A 26,198-nucleotide genomic window follows, 5' to 3' on the forward strand; every position below is an offset into this window, starting at 1 on the left:
ATTATTATTATTATTATTACTACTACTACTTAATAGTCGTCGTCATCTTCCTCCGCTTATCCGGGTTGCGGGGGCAGCATACCAAGTAGGGAACCCCAGACAGCCCTCTCCCCAGCCACCTCCACCAGCTCTCCTCTGGCAGGACCCCAAGGCATTCCCAGACCACATTGGAGATATCATTTCTCCAGCGTGTCCAGGGTCGACCCGGGGGCCTTCTGCTGGCAGGTCATGCCCAAAACACCTCCCCAGGGAGGCGTCCAGGAGGCAACCTGACCAGATGCCCGAACCACCTCAACTGGCTCCTCTCGATGTGGAGGAGCAGCGGTTCTACTCCCTCCTGAGTGACCGAGCTCCTAACCCTATCTCTAATGCTGAGCCTGTCCACGCTATGGAGGAAACTCATTTCGGCTGCTGGTATCCGTTATCTCGTTCTTTCAGTCATTACCCAAAGATCGACCAGTAAATCGACAGCATTGCTTTCTGGCTAAGCTCCCTCTTCACCACGACAGATCGGTTCAGTGTGCGCATCACTGCAGACGATGCCCCAATCCGCCTGTTCCCTCACTCGTGAACAAGAACCCGAGATACTTAAACTCCTCTACTTGAGGCAGGACCTCTCTAGCAACCCAGAGTTGGTAAGCCACCCTTTTCCAGTTGAGAACCATGGTCTCAGATTTGGAGGTGCTGATCCTCAACCCAGCCGCTTCAGACTCTGCTGCGAACCTACCCAGTAAGAGCTGAAGGTCAGAGCCTGATGAATCTAGGAGGACCACAAAAAATGCAGAAAGGCTTTATAATAGGCTTTAGTAAATTAATATAGTCTTGTTCTTTTCATATTAAGACATTTATTCCAACTAGTTTTAAAAACACTTTTTTTCCTTCTCCCGTTTGTGGTGCCCCCTGGATGGATGCCGCCCTTAGCTTTGGCCTATATTACCTATGCCACGGCCTGGCCCTGACTATGGATCTGGCAGCTTGCACATCTGCAAAGGCAATAATGACATGCTCTCATCCATTCAGATGACTTTTGATCTCTGGGAAGCCCTTTGATATTTCACCAAGACAATCCAAATATATTACAATAGCATAACTTTGTAGTGTTGTAGTCAAGACTGCCTATACCGAGGCCAAGACATTGCGGGGACCAGAGGGTACCAAGACCAAGACCAAGGCCAAAAACAGACAAGGACTAAATTGTGGTGTGGTCTATAACTCCATGACCTTGAATTGTGAGTGTGAGTCTGGGATTTGTTTAGGATCACTACTGGGTGAAAGCTGGGACTGCCATCTGGAAATGGTGTGTGTGGAGTTTGCCTTCACATTCTGTGTTTCCTCCAGGTTCTCTGTTAACTCCTGCTAAATTTGCTGTAAGTGTGAGTGTTTGAGTGAATGGTGTATACACCTGCCCCGGGTGAAGTAGATTACCAGTTTAATGCCTTTTGATTGATACATTCATGTAGATGTCACTACATTGAGAAATAATAATAATCAGTATTCTCTTTTTCTCTCTTAGGACATGGGTCCCTCCAGTATGCCATCTGTGCCGCTGATGGTGGGCTGTGGGGTCTCCTGCACAGCACTTCTAATCCTGCTACTCATATACACTGCCTTCTGGAGGTAAACACACACCCACACATACTTCATACAACTCATCAAATACACTTAGACTGCCTTTTAGAAAGTAATCCATTTTTAGGAGGCCCTCTATATAAAGGATCACCCCAGATCACCTGAAAGCTGGAGAGATGTACCAATATCATCATAGTAGACCATGTAATATGGATTTAAAAGCTGCAATGGCTGAGGTTCAAACCCTGCCTGCAGCGGAAAAGGGAACTACTTTTAGGTGCAGTGGTGGCCTAGCGGTTAAGGAAGCGGCTTAAGGAACCGCCAAGGTGCCACTGAGCAAAGCACCGTCCCCACGCACTGCTCCCTGGGCGCCTGTCATGGCTGCCCACTGCTCACTCAGGGTGATGGGTTAAATGCAGAGGACACATTTCACTGTATGCACCATGTGCTGTGCTGCTGTGTATCACAAGTGACAATCACTTCACTTTAACTTTAATCAGAAGGTTGCCGGTTCAAATCCTGATCCACCAAGGTGCCACTGAGCAAGGCACCATCCCCACACACTGCTGTCATGGCTGCCCACTGCTCACTAAGGGTGATGGGTTAAAAGCAGACAACACATTTCGTTGTCTGCATCGTGTGGTGTGCTGCAGTGTTTCACAATGATAATCACTTCACTTTCACTTCACTACTCACTCACTACTCACATCTTGGCCACTGTCCAGGATGTGATGTTCACTCTGGACTGAAAGGGGGTCCCTCTCTGACTCATTGTTTCCCAAGATTTCTTCCTGAGTGCAGAAAAGGTCAAGGTGTGGGTTGTGTCAACAACAACATTTATTTCTTATATAGCCCATATTCACACACGGTATGTCTCAATGGGCTTTAACAGACCCTACAGTTGACACCCCCCACAATTGAAAAACTCCACAAAAAAAAAACTCTTCCAGGGTAGAGTAAACCTGCAATTGTTTTCAGTGCAGGGTTGGTGATGATTTGTCCAAGAAAAGAAAAAGTCCAACTTTAGCTGTTATGGTGGTAGTGGCTGTGGTGACCCCATGTGCTGGTACATGCTGAGTCGTCTTGTCAGCAGTTCACTTCTAGGGACTAGGATTCATCTGGTTGTACCTTCATTGGACCCTGGAGGTGTTCTGGGCGCTTGATTCAGTGCAAACAGTGTCAACTGTTGGACACATCAGCAATGGTTTAATTACAAAGTAAGTCAAGCTAGAATGTGTGTAGGAAGAAAATTTAGCAGACTTAAAGATCGCTTTACTGTCTCCTCACAAAAAAAAAAAATATCTTCATGAATATCTTCAGATCAAGTGGTGATTGCTTGTTGGATATTGCACAACATATGTGAGAACATAGGTCAAATGTTTTAGAAAATGTTGCCAAATTATAAAACTTATTAGTTGCTCTAAAACACTGAGATTAATATAAAATGTTTCCTTCTTTTCCTTTAAAATCAGTTTTTTTTTGCTATCGACAAGAAATTATCACCAGTTGCCCGTAACAACCCATCCAATTCACACATCAAACCGTAGATGTCCATAAATTTTGTTATGTGTCATAAAAGAACAACACAGGAAACACAGATGACAACATCAAGACACCTCCTATAGGGAGCAATTATATCCATTCATTTCTCAGATGCGATGTTGGCCCATTCTTCTACACAGTCTTCAAATCCTGACTGTTATGTGGGCAACTAATATGAACTCTGAGGTTTTGTTCTTTTCATAGATTCACTATAGGATTCAGGTCAGGTAATTAGTTGGGCCATTCTAGCAGCTTTTATCTCTTTCCTTGAAACCATTTAAGATTTTCCTTGACTGTGTGTTTGTGATCATTGTCCTCCTGAAACATCCCTCATTTCATCATCCTGGTAGATGGAAGCCGATTTCTATCAAGAATTTCTTGGTACATTTTCCCAATCATCCTTCCTTCAATTATATGAACCGTGCCAGTGCCATATGCTGAAATACAGTCCGACCCCATGGTTTTCCCACCTCCAAACATACAGCTGCTGGTATGGTTCTTTGGGGATTATATACAGTGCCTTTTGGCCTCCAAACATGATATTGTCATGTGTGGATATTTTTCCCAGACCAGAGTTTTGTGTTCACCGTCGTGTATCCCTGACTATCTGATTGTGTTAATCTGTGAATATTAGTATAGATGCCTTCTTGCCATGTCCTATCCTTGTTTGGTCATTTGTCCCTGTACCCGGTTTAATCTATGATTAAATTCCCCTGTTGATAAGACTGAGGGTATTATTCCTGACAGTATTATGGCATCTAAAAAGTTTGCACTCATCTGGCTTGTTTACAACATCATTGCATTCTAGTGTGTGTGTTGTTGATAGTTTCCCATATTCCAAGAAGTGATCAAGAAGTATTCTCCTTTTCTGACCACCCCATTCCATGCCCAATAGCCATTGGGTCAGAAATACCAGGACAAGTGATCTTTCAACTGTAAGACCAGAGAGCCAAAAACAATCAAAATAAACCTGGAGCACTCTGTGTTCATAATGCATAAGTCAAGCAAACAAGTTACTTTTTTGATTAAGCATGATTAAAATTGCTTAAATAATTTACTGTAATATTGTTACACCAAAAGAAAACAATACTCTGAAAAAGCTATTGAGTATAATGTTTAGCTTTTATAATTCTGTTAATTTGTTTTATTTAGATGATTACAGTATGAGAACTTAGCTTAAGGTGCATATATGTAATACTTACCTTTCAGACTCTTAGCATTGCTAGATGTATTAGATGTTGCCTATACAGCTTGTCATGTCACTTCAATGTGATTCTTCTCCATTTCTGTCTCATTTATTATGTTCAGATTGGTTTGCTTTTTTTCCCCACTTTTCTGTGGGGTAATTTCTAACATCTTGTTCCAAGTTAAAAGTCGCCCATAATTCACAGCAGCAAAAGTTATATAGTAGAAGTTACATGATTGTAATCGTGAAACACTGCAGCACAGCACAGCACACGGTGACACAACAAAATGTTTCCTCTGCATTTGGCCATCACCTTAGTGATCAGTGGGCAGACATGACAGGTGCCCGGGGAGCAGTGTGTGGGGACAGTACCTTGATCAAGAGGACCTTAGTGGCACCTTGGTCAGAGACTGATGGAGCTTGGAGATGTTTTGTTGTTGCTTGGGATGCTCATTTCGATTAATTTTCCAATCCGCTGTTCGTTAACCAAACATTAACCGTTACCTGATCAGATTAGAATATTGTCACCGCCAACATACCACCTCCAGCCCACCAGGGGGAGCAAGATCAGCCAGGGAGACAGCAACCCGGAAGCGGAAGTGAGCGGAAGCCTGTACACCACCGTACTCCCACACCACCCCACTGCTATGTTGCCTCCACTGGCTCCCAGTAGCTGCACGCATCAGGTTCAAAATACTGATGCTCGCCTACAAAGCCAAATATGGAGTAGCACCATCCTACCTCACAGCCCTTATTACACCTCGCACTGCACCTCATATACTCCGAGCCTCCAGTACTGCTCGCCTGGTCCCTCCATCTCTGAAGGTAAAAGGAAGACGCTCATCTAGACTCTTCTCCGTCTTGGCCCCTCGGTGGTGGAATGAACTTCCCCTCGAGGTCAGAACAGCTGGGTCACTGAGCACCTTCACACGGCAGCTCAAGACCTTCCTCTTTAGAGAATATTTAGATTAACTTGTAACTTTCTTATTGTCAAACTTGTGTACAGAATCTACATGTCACGTTCCCCTCTAGCTGAGGTGGAGGACGCAGGTTGAAAATGAGAAATGCGTATTTTATTTAAACTCAGGGAAAAAACTGCGTGGTGGAACTGTAGTGAGAATAGAGGGGAGCGTTGAGTTGCATTCCTACCGTGGGGCTCACTGTCATTGCCATTAAGGACAGCATACGGTGCAGCAATGAACTCCGGTTGTGTGAGGGGGACCAAGCGCAGGACTAAAGGGACCGGCTGGTTATAAAGAGGAGTGGACAGACCTATTACCGCTAAACGAACCAATCACCGATCAGAAGTCATTATCCCGCTAAGCACCCGTGAGTACCACCACTTACCTGTGATGAAGAACAGGTGGGAATAATCAGGGTGCTAGTGAACCCCGGAAGAACACACACTAATACATGGGAGAGGTCGACCGCTGGGGGCGTGGCAGAGGTGGTACGAGTGTTACACTACAACAGAGTGAACTTGAAAGTACGTTGTAAGTTGCTCTGGATAAGGGTGTCTGCCAAATGCCTTAAATGTAAATGTAGAATCTGGATTATTTTCACGCACCTGCAGCGTTTCTGACAACAGACGAAAACAAATGAATGAACAAATGAAGAATAAAATAAATAGGCCTGCACTAAATATTTTTGACTTAAATAACAAATTAAGATTACAAAACGGAAAGGTTTAGCTGCGAGGTTCTCAGCTGTGTGTTTGCTTGACATACTCTGTGTTAGTAGGACAGCTGAATTAACTTACCAGTTCTCATATATGTAGTGGCAAGTTATTGTTAAATATCTTTCAGTTGTACGTGCTGTCCAGCAGTCAGTCATAAGGGCCACAAACTTTGTTCAACTTAGTCGTGCTTTAAGTGATTTTTTCCTCTCCTCAAACCAGGCTTCAATTCTACGGGTAATAGTAGGTCTTGATGGGATATCGTAATTAGGCTCAATATAGCTCAGCAGCTCTCGAAAACCTTCACCACAGACGACACTGATTGGCATAATGTCCTGAACTATCATTGAGCAGATTCTCTGAGTTACCTCTTCAGATCGCTGTGCATCACATATTCTCCCTGATAACACTGAGGGCAATGTTTGTTGTCCTTCATTGCACAATGCTTGTGAATGTTTGCTTCGCCAGTGATATTGCGATCGTACTTGTACTACTGGTGTATTTTAATACCCCGTAGCATATTTTGCAAGTCACTTCATTGGCCTTTCTGTTGAAATGGTCCAACACAGTACTTCTTTTTGCTCACTTCATTTTGTTTGCCCGGCAAAATATGTCTGAAGGCACGTGTGGTTGCACATGATAACGCCCTATTACCATATTTATGCAGCAAAACTTTATACTACTAATAATAATAATGAAAAATATATATATAAACATTTTAAACCCTTTAACTGATAGTAATAATCACTCAAAATGCATTATTTCAGTTAATGGTTAAACAGTCAATATGAGCATCCCTAGTTGTTGCCGTTATGAGGTGGATGAAAACAGATTTGGTCATTATTAAGAAGATAGCTGGACTGAACTTCCCAAAGTTTCAGAACTGTGGCTGACTGGAACAGGTCTCTGGAAGGGATGTAACGTGTCCTGTTAGAGAGGAATGACTGAAAGCAGGAGAGGGTAGAGCCTGTGAAGCCAGCATATTCAGTCCAGAGCGCCTTGCAATCAGTAGTTACAGGGACAATCCCCCTGGAGACACTCAGGGTTAAGTGGGATTTGAGCCTGGGACTTTGTGGCCTTCTGCTCTATAGATGAGTGTCTTACCCATTAGAAACCACTACCACCTATTCCCTTTGAAAGTGAAGTGATTGTCATTATAAGACACTGCAGCACAGCACACTGTGCACACAACCAAATGTTTCCTCTGCTTTTAACCCATCAACCCTTGGTGAGCAGTGGGCAGCCATGAAAGGGGCCCGGGGACCTCAGTGTAACATGACTTTTGTCATAAAGTGGTTTCTCTCTCTCTCTCTCTCTCTCTCTGTCCACAGGTACATTCGTTCAGAGAGGTCCATTATTTTAGTGAACTTCTGCCTCTCCATACTGGCCTCCAACACACTTATTTTGGTGGGACAGTCCCAGACACTCAGCAAGGTAAGTGTATGCTTGGAGGCAAAGGAAATAACACTGATGTAAGCAGTTTCTTCATCCCTCTAGATTTGAAAAGGGTTGGCTGTGTCTGTGCATCTACTTTGTTCTATATCTTTGTACTAACACAATCCGATCAGTCTCAGAGAAAACAGAGACCTGTTTGATTGATGGCCTGTAACAGTAAAAACTAGCACTGGGTCTTATATACAGATACAGGATGCACCCAAACTAATATTTGATTGAAAATTCTTGATTTTCTGGCATGAAGTGTTCTTTTAAGCATAGTTCACACATTGTCAATAGATATGATGTAGAGTTTCAACTGTCTAGCTTTTGATCTGAGGGGATTTTGAGGTAGTCCTCCTACTTAATTTATCTTTGTCATTATTTCACGTATCAGTGCCTCTGAGAGCAAAAACCCAAAGCAGTATTCTTGAGTTTGAAAACCACCATGTTCACTTCTCCAAAAACATCTATTCATTGTGGCCAACATCTCAAATCTTGTCTCATCTGACAATAAATCATTCCTCAAGCTTGACTGTGTCAATTTAGCGACAGGGGCTTCTTTTCTGGATGGCATTGTCACAATTCAACTTGTTCGACTATAGACAATTGCACTGCCATTCCAGTTCATGTCAAACTACTCACTAACTTGTTCATATGCACAATTGTTTTAACTGATTATCTCGGAATAACTCAGTTGTCTGTGTATTGGGCAGTCTAATAAGTTCTATCAAACAAAGCCTTTTCTGTTGTCACAGAGACGAGGTATATAGCTATATAACGGATTATGCATGCACTAATGTCCTTCACAAACTAAATATGTCCACCATATTACTGCACACTAAATCCCTATGGGATGTGTGACTGAAGCATACTAAGGACACAAAGCGGCATGACACAGCCTTTGCAGACTCCGCAGTCAGAGTTAAATATTGTTGAACTTTGACCTCTGCCGTTGTCATGCATTGACACGCAACCAATAGAAACAAAGCATCAAAGCATCGATCAAACCACCTTGGAGGAAAGGCAGAATATATCAGAGATTTTAATTTGATTATGGTGACTTAATAAACCGTTTAACCTTACCGTGACACTGCAAGGAAGGAGAAAATGTAAGGTGCTTTCGGTCTGCCAGGTGTGTTTAGACCGTGAACATTGCTTGTTGGCAGTGTAGAAATCGCACAGGATACCTTTACACCTTACATGCCTTTTCAATTTGTAAACTGTGGTGGGATCATGAGGGTGGTGCACAGGAGTAGGCACAAAAAGGGGGTTTTATTAAATTGGAAAAATAAATGCCACAAGGTACTGAGAACGCAAAACAGGACATAAAAGTAAATCAAAATGCAATGCAACAGTTGTTAAAGAACATTAAAGACCGATGCAGACACGAAACAACAACTGAAATATAAAGCGTGATCATAACCCAACACTCCTGTCCAAGGTGTGGCAAAAAAATTATTAATCCATAATGTCTTATGTATAAAATACACCTTCAGTAAATTCAAATGCATATGAACATTCTACACCAAATTCTTGTTTTTATCATTAAAGATGTATGTTGTAGTCATTCCACCCTACATTTAACTTGTATGTGAACTTCTGACCACTGTTTTGCTTCTGAAAAGACATCGATCTTGTACCACTATATTGCCAAGCACTCTGCCCAGTGCACAAATACCGCCAGGAAATATGTGGTATGGCCTGAGGTAAAATATTCCTTTCCAGAATGTGGCTGGTGGAGGACTATACCCCATCAAGCTTTTGACAGGATGATGTAGCATAAGCAGATCTGACATCGTTTCAGAACAGAACAAAGACAGACAACCGGAGGAGATGTGTGCGTGTGTGAAAGAGAGGAACAGAGAGAGAGAGAGAGCGCAATTGAGCCTTACCATCTTCAGCCACTCATATCATTCAATATTGCTTCAGGGGCATTCAGTACAGATTTATATGTTCTTTGTCTTTTACAAAGGACATTGCAATAAAGCCACTTTATTGAAAAACTGAGTCTGTCATAGACCTAGAGAGATTGTATGTGGCAATTGTAAAAAGAAAAAGGGCTCCTTCTCAAAGCATAAGCCTGGTCTCAGGACAGGATATGCTGCAATTTAATTTTCATTCTCGTGTGACCAATTAATATATTCTCCCATCCACCCATAGTGGTAGTGGCAGCTGTATTGTCCTATACAACTGCATGCTATCAGATTAACTTTATTCACATATGTTTGTTTTTCCTATGTAGCAGTTTTTATTATAGTACCTGCTACCTATGACCCAAGCTTACATTAGCTACCAACATTTGACCATATAGTTGTCACAACCCAGGCCTCAAGAAGAGGTGAGGTGTAGAAGAGTGACACTGGAATGGAAGTATTTATTTACAAAACAGCCAAGCACAGGGCTCCTGCTCTGGGGGACCCTGCCCCTCTGGCTGTTCCCCTGATATTGTCCAGCATGGCGGCATTGGTACCTCCAGCAATCTGCACACAGACAACAGGGCCAAACCTACTGGGCATGTGCAGCCCCTGCACTACACATACCTGCAGATGCCTGCAAGGATCCCTGTGCCACGCTGTGAGGTGGTCGTGGACCTTCCAGGGACCAATACCCATACCGCAGGGCTGTGCCATCAGGCGACATTCAGCCCCTGCCACCACATGCCACCACTGCTGCCTTCAGCACTCGTGCAAGGAGGCAGTCCCAGACTGCCCAGATGCCGAGTACCCCTTCTGTCAGTGTGGGTGCTTCACCAGGCCCCTCACAGCTCAGCCCCAGTTGCCCCAACTGGCGATTTCGGGTCAGGGACCTCCTCCTCGGGGGTGTACTTGGTAGCACCATCTGGGGGACAAGAAGAGGGGAAACAGGGGCAATACACAGACACACATGCACAGAGTCTCTCTTTCATCAGTGCATGCACAGTGGGGGGGGGCGCAACCTTTGCGACACCCACCCACAAAGCCTAGTCGCTGCTGACAACTGCTTTCTCCGCCTTGTCCCTCCAGCCACTCACAAACAGTCCGACGTACTTCCGAGTTTCACAGATCACACCGAAACCGCTAATGTTCCACGTTGCGGAGCGCCATACGTCCCTGTCACATGTACCGCTGTCTTCGATTGTGGGGGTCATCGCTACACCACGGCTCCCCTCGTCATAGCGCAACACTCCCCAGGCTGGCCTTCCAGTGATCCCTGCTGGTGCCTGCCTTTGTCTTCTCCTCTGCTTACAGTTTTGTCTGTGCTTCAGGGGGTGAGGTTGGCTGCTGTCGCGAGTGCTCCGACTTTGTTTATGTTGTTTTTGTCTTTTAAGTTAAGTTTTAGCAACCCTTCACCAGCAAAACCATAACCATTGTGCGCATTTGGTATAATACAGACACCTATTAATATACAAAGGACGCGATGCGAAGCGGCAGCCCCGGGGGAAATGAGCCGGCGTCAGGAAGATGCTGAGGGACACCCCTGCCTAGCATCCTGCTCGCCAACGTCCAGTCACTGGAGAACAAGCTTGTTGACCTCAGGGCCAGGGTAAAGTTCCAGAGAGATATTCGGGACTGCAACCTCCTCTTCTTCACCGAGACATGGCTGAACCCAGCGGTGCCGGACCACGCCATCCAGCCGGCCGAGTTCTTCTCGGCTCGGCGAAGACACAGGGAGGCGGCGTGTGCTTGATGGTAAATAACCGCTGGTGCAACAATGCGAGCATTGTTCTTCTTGCACGCTTCTGCACACCCAACCTGTAACTACTGACCATCAAATGTCGTCTTTTTTATCTTCTTGGGGAGTTCACATCAGTCATCATCAACACTGCTTACATTCCACCAAAAGCGGACATGGACACTGCCCTATGCCAGCTGCATTAGGCACTCACTCGTAACCAGACACAGCATCGGTATGCAGGGCTTATTGTGGCAGGGGATTTTAATAATGCCAGCTTCAAACGCGCAGTGCCAAACTTTCATCAGCACGTCACACGCCCCACCAGGGGTGATAGGACATTGGACCACAGTTACACTATTAAGGATGGTTACAGAGCACAATCTCGTCCACCATTTGGTAAATCGACCAAGCCGCTACCTTCCTCGTGCCTAAATACAAACAAAAGCTCAAACAGGAAGAGGGAGGTGGCAACCAATCGGTGGCCGCTGAAAAGGACGCAGGAAGACACAGACTGGGTCATGTTCTGAAAAAGCTCAGAAAACATCAACATGTTTATGGAAGCATTGGGAAACTAACGGATGATACTGTGCATAAAACGATTGTCAGAACGTTTCCCAATCAGAAGCCGTGGGTGGATAAAAAGCTCTGAGATCTCGCGCTGCTACTTATAACGCGGGGCTTGCTTCCGGGGACATGGAACCGTATGAAGCTGTGTCATACAACGTCAGGAAAGCGGTGACGGAGGCAAAGCAGCGCTACAGGAAGAAACTAGTCACAACTCAAACTGAGTGACTCTAGGAGCCTGTGGCAGGGACTAAGAACAATAACGGATGTCTCAGCCTCAGCACTGGAGCCCCCGAGGGCTGTGTTTTGAGCCCCCTGCTCTATTCTCTGTACACCCATGACTGTGTCCGGCACTACAAACTCCACCACCATTTCCTACCAGGAAGAGGTTGGAAATCTGGAGAATTGGTGCCAGAGGAACAATCAGCAGGATCCCAATGGAGAGCTTCCGTTACCTCGTGTTCACATCACGCAGGACCTGTCATGGTCCTGTCACATCAACACCGTGGTGAAAAAGGCCCGGCAGCATCTCTACGACCTCAGACGCCTGAGAGACTTTAGACTGCCCTCTAAGGTGCTTATGAACTTCGAGGAGCTTCGTCCCGCAGGCCATACAAGCTCTCAACAACAACAACACTACATAGGACAGATCTAATACACTCTAATACACTCCAATCACTTTCAATCACTTCTGGACTCAATCCCCACAGAATTTTGAAGAAATTGTTACACATATTTGATGTTTAAAAAAATAAATTAGTAATATTTGGTTATGCTTGCAATATTTGTATATTGGTTTCACTTGAATGCTTGCAATATTTGCAATATTGAGGTCAATAGCAGTCACAAAATCATTTTACTGCATATCATACTGTGTATGACTGTGTACGTGACAAACAAAATTTGAATTTGAATTTGAAATTTTATGTTGACTGTGGCATTCTGTCACAACTCGAGGCTCAAGAAGAGATGCAATTTGTAAGTATTTATTTATTTACAAAACGCAAACACAAATACCATTTGACAAATGACCATTTGTCAGGTACTAAACAAACACTGATGATTGCCTGGATCCACATCAATGTCGCAGCACCTACTGGGTGCCACAAGATGAATCCTAGTCCCTAGCAATTAACTGCTAATGAGACAACTTAGCATGAAACAAACCAGAGGATCACCACAGCCACCACCATCGTAACAGCCAGAGCTTCAGGGATCTTCAAATGGACCAGTAGCACTATAATGGACATGCAATGTGCACCATGCCACAGTCCTGTACAATCATCACCAACCCTGCACGGACACAAATTAGAGGCTCACTCTACCCTGGAAAGGGGTCCCTCTCTGTATCACTCCTTCCCATAGTTTCTTCCTTTCTTTTTTGTGTGGGGTTTTGCTTTGTGTGCGGAAGGGTCAGGTGTGGGGGGTGTCAACTGTAGAGCCTGTCAAAGCCCATTGAGACATACTGTATGTGATTTTGAGCTGTATAAGAAATAAATGTTGTTGTTGTCTGTTGTCATGTGGTCTGTTGAGTCCAGATTTACTTTGTTCCAGAGTGATGGGTGAGAAAATAGTGATGCCATTCACATGAAGTCATGCAATTCTTTCATGATTTAATATTAAGTCCAAAACTTAATATTGGCAGCTTAGTTGTGTTCATAACAGACACCACTCGCAGAGTCACATTTCTTGCTGAAGAGGAACGCATTCTTCTAATTCTATTTTAAGAAACATGAAAGTAGCAAAACAATCTTTAAAAGTTAACTGCATTCCTGGGACTAGAGTAACCATCAAAAGTACTGGCAAAAAAAAGGTTCTTTAAAATTGTAATACATGTTGGCATTAATGATGTTTGCATGCATCAATCTGAAATTACTAAAATGATAATAAAGAGATCTGTGAACAAGCAAAAATATTTCTAGCTCTGGTCTGATTCCAAGCCAATGTGGCAATGAAATGTATAGTCACGTTTCGTCACTGACTACTTGGATAACTGAGTGGTGTCCACAAAAAATAATATTGGCTCTGTTCATTGGAAATTCTTTAAGGGGAGTCCTGGATTAATTATTCCTGAATAAACCAGGACAATTCAGTTCTGACTAGAGGAGGTTAGGCTCCCTGAGTCTTGGTTCCTCACAAGGTTTATTCCTTTTTCAAGGTATTTAGAGAAATTTTGCCACTGGCCTTCACATGGTAGAGTGTTCTTTAAATGTAGTAATAATCCAGGCGCACACTGATCTTGCGCTCAACATTCAAACCTCATATACCAAGATTTAAAATCAAACATGCAGTTTTCCCCTGCCTTTAGACCTATGTAAGTTATGCATTCAGTAATAGTCAGAATGAGGGCCAATGAGGAGGCTGGCAGGTTAATTTTTTTTTTAAAAAAGATTTCTCACCTTTATTGGCTCTTCTTTCATTTTTTTTCTCACTCTTTATGTCTTTTCTTCTTTTGCGGCCCATTGTCTTCTGTTTGCTGTAGGGACTGTGTACTGTCACAGCTGCCTTTCTTCACTTCTTCTTCCTTGCCTCCTTCTGCTGGGTTCTGACGGAGGCGTGGCAGTCCTACCTGGCCGTGATTGGCAAGATGAGGACCCGTCTCATCCGAAAACGCTTCCTGTGCCTGGGTTGGGGTAGGCAACCCACTTAAACCCACTCAAATGCCACCACAATCTAATCAATCAATTAATGAGTCTTTAAGGGAATGATGTTTGTGTAATTTTTATTGGACATAAAGAAAGCTTTTGGAAGTCTTAACCCAGATAACAAAATTATTCTTGCCCAAATGTGGTCCACATACAGCATTTCTTCTGGGCCACTTACCACAAGGAATGATAGTGATTGAGTGAACCACAGATGCGACATCAGGAACACATATGGTTGTGGTTTAATCTCACTCATGTAGCTTCATTCATGGTTAAAATCAGAAAATTCTCTCTAGAATATGTATTGTCATTTAGTAAAACTCACACTATGCAATGTTAAATCACAGTTACTCCACCCATCCCCAACTAACAAGCCCATTTGGGGGGTAAAAAGGTACTAAACAGGTGGTTTGTTTTTGCTGTATCTTACTTACCAAGTAATCAGGTAGGAGGCACACACATTTTTATTTTATTTTGTGTGGCAGCATCTGCTGTAAATCCTATTCATGGTGCACATTTTTATGCCAGAATAATTGGCTCTGTATTTAATTCATTTCTTTAGGATGCAAATAAACACATTTGATGCATGTCTTCTACTCCTGTAAGTGTGTAATCAATAAGCTTCAGAATATTGCATGTCGAGATTGGTTTGCACATTTGAGACAACTGCCACAGTCTGGTATGTCACCCTGCTCAAATGTTGAGGCTCAGTGTCAACACCTAACCTTGTGCATCTTGTTTCTATACAAGCTTGTAATTTTGGTGCAGCAGGATAACATCTCTATTATAGATTCATCACAGAGGAAATCTGGGATGATGTCCAAGCAATTACAGGAGACACCCACATTCAGCTCCATTTCTTTACTATCCACTTATCAGATGCATTAGTTCAGAGATAATGCGCTGGGATTGGTTTTCCGCACTTTTGTGATTGTGCCCTGCAACATGGAAGCACCAATGGCAGGCCTCACCTGCAAACAGTTAGAATATTGTTATGGAAATGAAAACATACCAATCAAGAGCAGGAGAAAAGGAAAGATGGGAGTAGGATGCTGATTATGGTGGTAATGAGGCGACCCATGCGGCGCTCAGCTGGGCCTCATTATTTCATTTAAACTTTCTTTTTCCTGCACTCTTGTTGCCTTAGTTTTGTTCCCCCTCCTTTCCTGCTTCCTGCATGCAAGTTTCTCCAGTTTTGTCTAATTTACAGCATTAATCAGTGCGTTGTTAATTACATGAATATTTCAGACACAAACTCATTAGGAGCCCCAGCATAGGCAAGAATAATTTATAGACATGATTAATGCTAAAGCACCCTTCAACTCACAAAAATACGCTAATATTACAGATGCAGGCACTCACATGAATTACAATATTTTACTGTACACAGACATATACACTTACATACTTCTGAAATCTGCTCAGTTCATCGCAGCCTTGAAAAAGAATCTGAGGAACCAATGACAGTTAATAGTTCTTGGTTTTGCAATCTCAAAATAAGTTCCCAGAGTGACAACTTCTTTTGTTCTTTTTGGTGAGAGATGCAGATTAGAGAGCATGTTAGACAGTAGAGTGTGAGACAAGGTAGCCTTGAGCTTTGAGTAGTGGAGTGTCTCTTTCCAGTACATCCTTTGATATACTCTCTGATATCAGCAGTCCTCAGAGTTAAAAAGTAAAAATTACTCCACTGTGTCTCCACATGATAAATAAACAACCTCATTTTACTTAAGGACAAAACTAAAAAAAAATTTTATGAGTGTTTTTTAATTTATGTGAAATTTTCTCACTCCCCTAATCTTTCTACCTCTCTTTCTTACTCTCACTGTCTCCATAATGTCTCTCCTGTCCTCTCTCATATCCTCCCTCTGCAGGTCTCCCTGCCCTTATTGTGGCAGTGTCAGTGGGTTTCACCCGCGCCAGAGGCTATGGCACAGCAAGCTAGTGAGTGTTTATGAAATTATGATTCCTTTACTAGACACACCCAATGCAGTACTCACTCAAAACCAGCACATTTTGGTGCAGGATGTCCAGGATGACCAATGGTTAAAAAAACATATAATGTAATAGAATTATCTTTACGATGCCATTTGAATGAGCAAAATGAGCATACATTAATACATTTTTTATATCAATCCAATCTTTATAATATAATGATTCTATAAAGATATATGATATAATGATTCTTAATAAACCTATCTGATGGTATTACATGATGGATAAGTACATCTGCATGTATTTCACAACATTCAGGACAAAGTCGATTTACAGAAATGCAACCTTAAGCATTCAAGGAACCGCCACCATGCTTTACTGTTGCATGCAGACATTTCTGGTTTCTCAGTTCTAAAGTAATGGCAGATCAGGACATCTTCCAATTTCTAAGGAAAATGAGCTGGATGTGTTTCCCTGGCTGCACCACTGCATCTACAATACTCAACATTGCCCATTTCTTTGTGCTTTTTCAAGAGCTTGAACTGCATATCTTGAAACCATGGCCATGATACTTTGCTCAGTGGCACCTTGGTAGTGCTCGGGATTCGAACTGGCAACCTTCTGATTACGGGTCCATTTCAGGCCACCACTGACCCGCTCAAACCACAGAAACCACTCTTGTAGGACTGTGCAACTTTAATTGAGCCAAATTAGATTATCTTAAATCACTAAATATTAAATGCAATACATTAATGTTCAACATGAACAATAAAGACAGGAAAGAATTCACAGCACATCACTTTTTCCACATTTTGTTATGTAACAGCCTTATTCCAAGATAGAAATCTTGCTACATGCTACATGCACCCAACATAATGACAACATGAACAAAGTTTACATGAGGTTTTGTCAAAATTATTAAAAATATAAAAACATGTACATTAGTATCCACTGCCTTTGCCATGAAAGATTTCAAGAATAAAGATTGTTTTCTTGTCTGTGTTTCACACAGACCCCAATAGAGCAATTATACTTTTCTGCATTGTGCACTGAGAAGATGTTTCTAATTGTTGGTAATATTTCTAACTGCTATCCCAGTGTTATTATCTACATGCATAAATGAGGACATCTAGATCCTTTACTTCTGTACTTGGTGAGATAGAAAGGCTATCCAGAGTTATGAAGTAGTCTGCCAGCTTATGCCTGGCTGCATGAGACCCAAGTACAAGAGCCTCTGTCTTATCAGGGTTTAATAGGAGAAAGTGAGCATCCACTGTCTAATGTCCTTCAGACAATTCTCTATTCTGTTCAACTGCTGCTTCTCATCTGGCATTGCTGATAAATACAAGTGTGTTGTCAGCGTAGCAATGAAAGCTAATACCAGGTTTGCGAATGACGTCACCTAAAGGTAACATGTATAAGGAAAATAGTAACGGACCTAGGACAGAACCTTGTGGAACACCAAACTCTACTTTGTTATGTGAATGTGAATCACCATTGATGTCCACAAACTGATACCAATCAGTCAGATATGATCTAAACCATACAAGGGCTGTTCCCTTCATCTCAACAACAGTCTCTAACCTGTCAAGGAGAATAGCGTGATCAAACGCTGCACTCAGGTCAAGCAGGACAAGCAGCAAGATGCGGTCCTGATCAGAGGCCAACAGCAGGTCATTAACCACTTTAACCAGCACTGTCTCAGCTATGAAATCTCAATTGATATACTTCATGAATGTTGTTGTGGTCTAGGATGTTTTATTTCCTCTCTGTAAGAAAACTCGTGGGGTGATGAACCCCATTACTGTTGTGTCATCTGCGAACTTGATGTGTTTTGAACCGTACTATGCAGCACAGTCGTGTGTCAGCAGAGTGAACAGCAGTGGGCTGAGCATGCATCTCTGTCCTCTGTCTGAGGACCTTAGAGGTGTTATTTCACAGACTGGGGCCTGTTTGTTATGAGCTCAGCTTCAGCATAGATATCTTATTTCCAGAATGTCCAACTTCCACACCAGCTTCTGAAGGATGACGTATTGAATGCCAAACTGGTTGTTTGGAGAAGGGGTTGTCTTCCTCAGTGGCTCCATGATCTTTGCCTCAAACTTTTCAAAGAAGTTGTCCAGCTCATCTGGCTGGGAGGGCTTGATGCTGCAGGCCTGATGTGTTTGATTGTAGCCTGTGATGGTCTGGATCCCCTGCCACATGCGGTGTGTGTCTTTTAAAGACGTGAAGTGGCTGTTCATTTTCTCTGCATAATCTTTCTTTGCCTCCTTAATGGCCCATGACAGGTTGGCTCTGGCTGTAGAATAAGCCTCTTTGTCCCTGATTTTCACCAGGTTGCACAGCTTAGCAGAGAACCAGGGTTTGTGGTTTGGTCGGGTGGTGACGGTCTTGGGGACAGTGACATCCTCAACACACTTGCCGATGTAGCTGGTGACTGAGGTGGTGTACTCCTCCAAGTCCACAGAGTGGTCATAGGTGGCTGCATCTTTAAGCATGTTGTGCTTAAGGGCAGAGATTTCAGCCCAGAAGCAGGTCAGCGGTCCAGCTGGATAGCGGAGTTAGCGATGCCATCGTGCAGCCAAGTTTCGGTGAAGATAAGCAATGTCTTATCTTTTCTTGGTAGGCTAGAAGAAGTCTTAGGCAGTCCAGTTTATTGTCCAAAGAGCGCACATTGGAGTGGAGCAGTGATGATACTGCAGGTTGGATCACTTACCGCGCTTCCGCCTCCTCACGCACCGCTTTCGACAAACCTCCGGTTTACCACGGGGTCTTGGTGGTGGTGCAGTCTGCCCGCTTGGAGCCTGGAGGATGTCGCAGTGGCCAAGTTTGTCATTGTTAAACACTGTAGCCCAACACACAGTGACACAACAAAATGTGTACTCTGCATTTGACCATGACTTTAGTGATCAGTGGGCAGCCATGAAAGGCACCCGGTTAGCAGTGTGTGGGGACAGTACCTTGATCAAGTTTACCTCAGTGGCACCTTGGTGGATCAGGATTTGAATCTTCCAATCACAGGTCCGCTTCTTTAACAGCTAGACCACCACTGCCCCACTGCCCCTGTTTCCCTTGAGATGTTTCTGCAGATTAATTGGAGTCCACCTGTGGAAAAATACACACACCTGTCTATATAAGGTCCCACGTCAGAGCACAAACCAAGCATGAATTTAAAGGATTTGTCTGTAGACCTCCGAGACAGGGATTGTCTTTAGCCACAAATCATGTGGATATTTTTTAGCTGCAGGAACAGATTTGTTTGTAGAGTTCTGAGGGAAATACATTTAATTCATTTTGTAATAAGTTTGTAATAACGTAAAAAATGTTGAAAAAGTCATGCACTGTGAATACTTTCCAGATGCACTGTACATCACTGGGCTGTGGATATGGAGGTAGAATAATCAAATTCAAATTTTATATGTCACATACACAGCCATACATGGTATGATATGCTTTATTGACTGCTATAGACCACAGTATTGCAAATATTGCACTGTAAGTATACAGTGAACCAATATGCAAATATTGCAAACATAACCAAATATTACACTTTTATGTTTTTAACATAAAAAAGTGTAACAGGTAGGGTGAAGGTGTGCAAATGAGTAAGGATTGTGCAAGGATTCTGGGGGGATGGAGTCCAGAAGTGATTGAAAGTGAAAGTGCTGGAGTGTATTAGTGTTAGGAAGTAGTCTGGAGGTAATATGAAGTAGAGCATTATAAAGCCTGAATATATTCCTACAAAATCCCTGCCTTTGTACAAGTGTACTTATAAATGATGCTGCTTTAAAGGCAAAGGGAAATACCATCAAATATTGACTTAGATTTGTCCTGTTTGGGAAGTGCAGTTTGTCTTCTATTGAACTAATATGTAAATGCAGCAGAAGCTGGAAGGTCCATTTATATTTGAACTAACTGAAAAAAAAATTACATTTCTATTATTTATTTCAATGTACTGAATGTGTGCATGTGTTTTAAAAGAAAGCCATATTTACCTTGCGGTTCAGTCTGACCTGACAACATTCTGAATAGTTCATGATTTTAAATAACAACATTCCTTTTGACAGACACATTGTGAGCAATGATCTCATAATGATCTCTGCTTTTAGAATATCATGTTGCACTCAGGGAACTAGAACGTAATGATAGACATGGAGAATCTTCCTGACTGCTCTGACAGAAAGCTGTAAAATCTCTTCTCCTGCTTCTCTCTCTCTCCTTTTCTCTGTACTCTATTTCTCCTTCTATCAGCTGCTGGTTGTCCCTTGAAGGTGGTCTCCTCTATGCTTTTGTGGGTCCTGCTGCAGTTATTGTTCTGGTAAGTTTCATTTCACAATACAATGACAGAAAGCATGGAAAAGTGTCTCTATTTTAATATTATTGATTTTCAAGTTTAGGTAATTGCCTCAGTTTGTGTTCTGCTTTGCAGTTTTTTGGTCCAGCCCACCCTTCGAGAAACAATTCTAATTAATGAAAAAATAATTATTTCGGCCCCCAGCAGATTGTGGGATTTTACCCAGCAAGTCTGTGCATAAAGCAGAAGCCAGCACTGGGACTCACTCACTCAAACATATTGTACCAGGTTAAAGTCTACATATGATAAAATACCATTTTATAATACAATGTTTGGTGTTATTGGATGGTTGAGGCATAAAATAGAGACTTGGCTGCAGGTAATCTCTCTATACCAGCATCTTGAAAAACCAAGCCAATCATATCCATAATAATAACTAGAAACCAAAATTCCAGAGGAAATTTTGATTGGTCTGTCCAGGCGTTTTTCACATGAGCAGGCATGGCCTCCTGAGCTAGTCTCAGCTGTATCCAATGCAACAGATGGTCATGTGAAAGTTGGTGACGTTTAGAACATGTTGAAAAGATAACATGTTAGCATGTTAATGCTAGGATGCTAACATCAAAAATGCTAAGAGGGTGTGGCCAAGATGTATCACGTTAAATTTGGTGACGTTTGGAGCATGTTTACAAATTTGCATGCTAGCATGCTAACATCAAAAACGCAAACATGATGTTTGAAGCATATTTAAAAATTTGCATGTTAGCATTAGCAAAACTAAAACAGAAAACAGGCTGTGTCACATTCAATTTGGTGACGTTTGGAGTAAAAACGAAAACACGCCATGTCACATTAAATTTGGTGACGTTTGAAGCATGTTTAAAAATTTGCATGTTAGCATGCTAGCATTAGCATTAACATAAAAAATGCTAACAGGGTGTGGCCAAGATGCGTCACGTTTAATTAGGTGAGGTTTGGAGCATGTTGAAAAATTTGCATGTTAACTCAAGGCATTTCTAATAAAGTGGCTGAAGGACCAGGCGTTCCTACTAAAGTGGCCGAAGGACCGAGCGTCCCTAATAAAGTGACCAAAGGACAGGGCATCCCTAATAAAGTGGCCGAAGGACCGGGTAGCCCTTATAAAGTTGCTGAAGGGCCGAGCTTCCCTAATAAAGTGGCCGAAGGACAAGGCATACCGAATAAATTGGCCGAAGGACAGGGCGTCCCTAAAAAGTGACAGAAGGACCGGGCGTCCCTATTATAGTTGCTGAAGGACTGGGCATCCCTAAAGAAGTGGCCGAAGGACTGTGTGTCCCTAATAAAGTGGCCGAAGGAAAGGTCGTCCCTAATAAAGTGGCCAAAGGACCGGGCGGTCTTAATAATGTGGCTGATTGGCATCCTAATGAAGCTGCTGGTTTAAGATTCCATTGAATTACAATGCTGGCGCTGCTGCTCTATCAGTACCCCTTGTAGGGCTCCATTTGTTGGCAATGACACTGTAGCTGTACCACTTAAAAGGGGCCCCATCTTACAAATGCTACCAATGCTAAAATTAGCATTCAATGCATTCTAATGGGCAAATGACCCTGTTTGAGCATTAATAGCTCGGCCACGCCCAGTGCGATTGCTTATAAAAGTAATTGCACAATAAAGTACAAATTTTTGATATATAGCACGCTGGTGTGCATTCTTATAATAAATATTTATTTATTTGTTTTTCCAAAATTGTGCGTGATCTGTAAATCAGACAAAGACAAACGTCGTTCTTGGTGAGATCTATGGGACAACATCAAAACTTTTTTGTATGTCAAACCATCTGGACACAAAGTCCAAAAAAGTCCAATTTTGGACTAGGATAATAAACGCGTTCCGAAAACACTTCTTGGGGAATTACGTGCAGACCGTAAATCCGACCGAGCCAAGCCATATGTCAAACCATTCGGAACAAAATTCTACACGACCTGACATAAAAGTCGTGTTTGTGCACTAAACCGCAAATCGCAAATTTTCATACTTTTAATAGTTTAATCACTAATTGTGGCCGTCCCGTAGTCCCCAATGCAACCAATTCAACCAAGTCATTTTGTGCGGATAGGTCAGGCCAAAGGCCTCTCCATTGTTTCTGTGCATTTCACGGTTGGGGGTCATCCAATATGTCAGATTGTGTGACTCGGTGAGGCCTTAGGCCTCGACTACCGTGTTTCTAGCTTTGACGGCTGGTCACAGGGAGCTGAAAACGTCTTCCTCTGCACAAAATAAAAACCGTTTTCATTATTAACTATGGTTTAAAGCTGCTAGCTGGACCTAAGCCATATTAGCAGAAAGAGCATTTGTACAAAGAATCATCATTAGGGTTTGTCTTGATAGGAAACAATTTTTAGGTCCATTAAAAAGACATTTAATGGGTCAAAACTCCTGTCCAGACATTCTTCATATTGTAAATGACTATGGTAGCTAGGAATGGCGGTTATATGTAATAGTTTTTTCTTTGAAACATGCCTGTGTACATAAATGTATGTGAAGCTTTTCAGGCTTATATTCATGAAAATAAAAAAACTTAAATTTGAGCATTAAAGATATTAGTCAATAAGCCTCAATTTATGAACTGGTCTGCAACCATGCCTTTTTATGTGAGTGAGGCCATTGTAATTGTTTTTGAAATGTACATTTTCTGTGTTTTCTTGGAAATATTTTGAGGTACAGAGATGATTGAAGAGGGTGAAAGGTGGGGTACTTGGCCCGACTTCTAACCTCCGTGATCCTGACACTAAATATTTCTGCTCTCTCTTCTGCAGGTCAACATGCTGATCGGCATTGTGGTCTTCAACAAGCTGATGTCCAGGGATGGCATTTCAGACAAGTCTAAAAAGCAGCGAGCTGGGTAGGTGGAGCAGCACGGTGCCCTCCCTGTCCTCATTGTTTTTCAGTGATCTATTACAACTTGATTCTTAACTGTGGTTGAGAAGATCTACTATTTTGTCCCCTGAGCATCAGCAGCATGCATTCTTAGGTGAAAATAATTGGCCTACAGATGAGATATGTACTGCACCTAAAAATATCTCTCTTTCATAAACGCACACATGTGGGTGTTCAGTTATGACAGCTTTATTAGCAAGAACGTTTCAATCTGTTATCCCGCTTGTGATGAGAAATATCACTTGTATTCAAAGCCACCCACGTTTCTGGCTAGCTGCGGTTGTGTTGCTTGAATGCTTAGCCAGGTTCAGCCAAGGTTGGGAACAGTGCCTTTCATTAAGCATCTGGGCTGTGCTTATCCATAGCCTGCGGTGTTTACAACACTTCCACCCCATAACGCCTTCTCATTTCCCCATTTCCTCTACATTGATGGTGTGATTGTGTGTTATTGTTGTTTCTTTATATCTTTTACAAATGGAAGCTGCAAAGACTGATCCATGCTTATTAATTATGTGAGTTCAATTATGAGGTGATTTGAGGGTGAAGATGCTATTACCGTATACAGATATCCTATTGATATTTTATTGTATATAGTGTATTTATATCTTCCTGGTCTTTTTGCTGGTTCTTGTGACTAGTGACATGGTTTATTGGATTAACAATAAAGGCCTTTTCATTCTAAGATTTGTGATAATTAACATTATGAATACAAAATCCCAAAGTGTGTGTGTTAAAGTGTGTGGGTGTGCGCGTGTACTGCTGTTCAAAACAGTATGACTACATAGGTATAGGTATCACCAGTACTTGAGGACAAACTCCCTGTGGTTCATGCAACAAACACATATTAGGTCCATGTGTTATTCTAAACCAATGAGAGATTGTGAAGCATGATTGGGCGTGGTGATACTCCTGTAGGTTTGAAAGTGCGGATAGACGGAGTGGATTTAGCCACAGCTTAGAGTTTTATTCAGGCCATAGAAGTAGACCCAGTCTCAACAAGTACAGCTTTTAAAAGCCCGAAACATAAAATTATTGTGGCAGCAGATGCTGAACAACATGACTGTACAAACATGCTTTGTGTTACCAGTCTTTTGTACTTTTTTAACGTCATTTGTCATGGTCAATTTTTCACACCTCAGACTTTGCTTTAATTTGGATTTTCTTTTTATTTCATTTATCATGTTTAATTTCAGCTCATTGAAGACCTTTAGAACACAAACACATTTTCAGTAAGTTACCTTTCAATTGTACAATTGTGCTTCAAATAATGGACTTTGTTAACCAGATTGTTGTCATTTACAAGTCAATAACAAGGGGCAATAAGGAAACAGATCTGTAATCAGATGGTTGCTGGTTCGAATTCCGAGCCGCCAAGGTGCCACTGAAGTGCCACTGAGCCACCATCACCACACACTGCTCCTCGTTCGACTGGCATGGCTGCCCACTGCTCCCTCAGGGGATTGTTATATGCAGAGACCACATGTTCACCTGGTGCTGTGCTGAGATGTCACAAGCGACAGCGAATCACTTTCACTTTCATGTTGCCTGTATGAGATAAAAAAAAAAAAATACATGAACCTGTAAAACAGCATTGTTAGATGCGATGCCGTTGAAAAGTTAGGTGCACAAAATGTTAGGTGCACCTAAGAAATAGAGTTTGGCACACCAGTGCAACCAGTACAAAAACTCTAGAGCCCTTGTTGGAAAAATACTGAATACAGAATACTGAGAGCAGAGCAACTCGTCACAGTTAAATTAAGGTCTGAATTTTTGGAGAAAAATTGATATTAAAAGACAGAAGCACTATTGAAAAAGTCACAGTGCAACTAAACATCCATTCAAGAAAAAGCATGTGTATACCGCATTCAATCAGTTTTCACTGTGAAAAGAACAATATGGAAATAGCATCATAGGCCATTTTCCACTCATTGTAGGGAAATGGAAAAAGGAAAAAAATATTTGTTTTCCATTTTTCATCTCCATGTTAGTAAATGGAAACTGGTGATTTACTTGGAAACTGTATGCTGTGTTTTCCTGTGTGTATTCCTTTCATTTGCCCCAGATCTAACGTAACCGGCGCTTTGGTGGTTTGACTTGGGAGATTTAAATCATCTTTCGCTCGCAAGGTTTTTATACCATGTGACATGGTGATGACGTTTGAGGTGCCAGCTGAAGTCGGCAAAAAAATCTGTGAAAGTCGAACACACCCACAGCAATCGCATGCACAGAAATACAATTACATTCCAATTACATTGATAATACAAAGGCAGAGTGCAGGCTCTACAGGTTCTACAAATAACCTGCATCAGCACATGAGAACTGTACATCCATCAATGCAGTGAGAAAAACAATAAAAACAGTGGATCTATTTCTCAAATTCAGATGGCTTTGTTTTTGGACCTTAAAATGTATTATTCTTTACTATGTTATAAACCATAAAATTAATACAAATGTTATATATAAAGTTTTGTATGTTAATCATTCATTTATTACATTTACATTGTTTTTGGTAGTAACAACAACAGTTTATTTTGTTTAGCCCAAAGTCACAAGCAGAATGTCGCAATGGGCTTTACAGCCACTACTGATGAGGCCCATCATACTTCAACTAAATACAGCTGGAAGTAGAGGTGGGCATAGATTAATTTTCTTAATCTATATTAATATAACTAATTTTAGAAATAATCTAGATTAATCTACAGTAAACAAAATTAATCTAGATTAACCTAGAGTAGGAAAAATTTATCTACATTAATCTACATTCATTTTGATTAAAATGGCTCA

General features: G+C 42.1%; 1 protein-coding gene across 14 annotated transcripts in view; it reads left to right on the forward strand.

Moving 5' to 3' along the window:
* adgrb2 (adhesion G protein-coupled receptor B2) overlaps nt 1-26,198 on the forward strand; it is a 259,112-nt gene that overhangs the window by 192,293 nt on the left and 40,621 nt on the right. For all 14 annotated transcript variants that reach the window (XR_003743370.1, XR_003743369.1, XR_003743371.1 and 11 more), the window contains 6 exons: nt 1,514-1,617; nt 7,304-7,406; nt 14,110-14,260; nt 16,144-16,213; nt 20,456-20,522; nt 23,294-23,379. Coding sequence is in view for 11 of the 14 variants with exons in the window: in XM_028964746.1 (XP_028820579.1) it covers nt 1,514-1,617; nt 7,304-7,406; nt 14,110-14,260; nt 16,144-16,213; nt 20,456-20,522; nt 23,294-23,379 (581 nt within the window). In the remaining 3 variants the exon portion in view is untranslated. The remainder of the gene's footprint in view (nt 1-1,513; nt 1,618-7,303; nt 7,407-14,109; nt 14,261-16,143; nt 16,214-20,455; nt 20,523-23,293; nt 23,380-26,198) is intronic.

The sequence above is a fragment of the Denticeps clupeoides genome, chromosome 20 (genome assembly GCF_900700375.1).
Source record: "Denticeps clupeoides chromosome 20, fDenClu1.1, whole genome shotgun sequence".
Taxonomy (NCBI): Eukaryota; Metazoa; Chordata; class Actinopteri; order Clupeiformes; family Denticipitidae; genus Denticeps; species Denticeps clupeoides.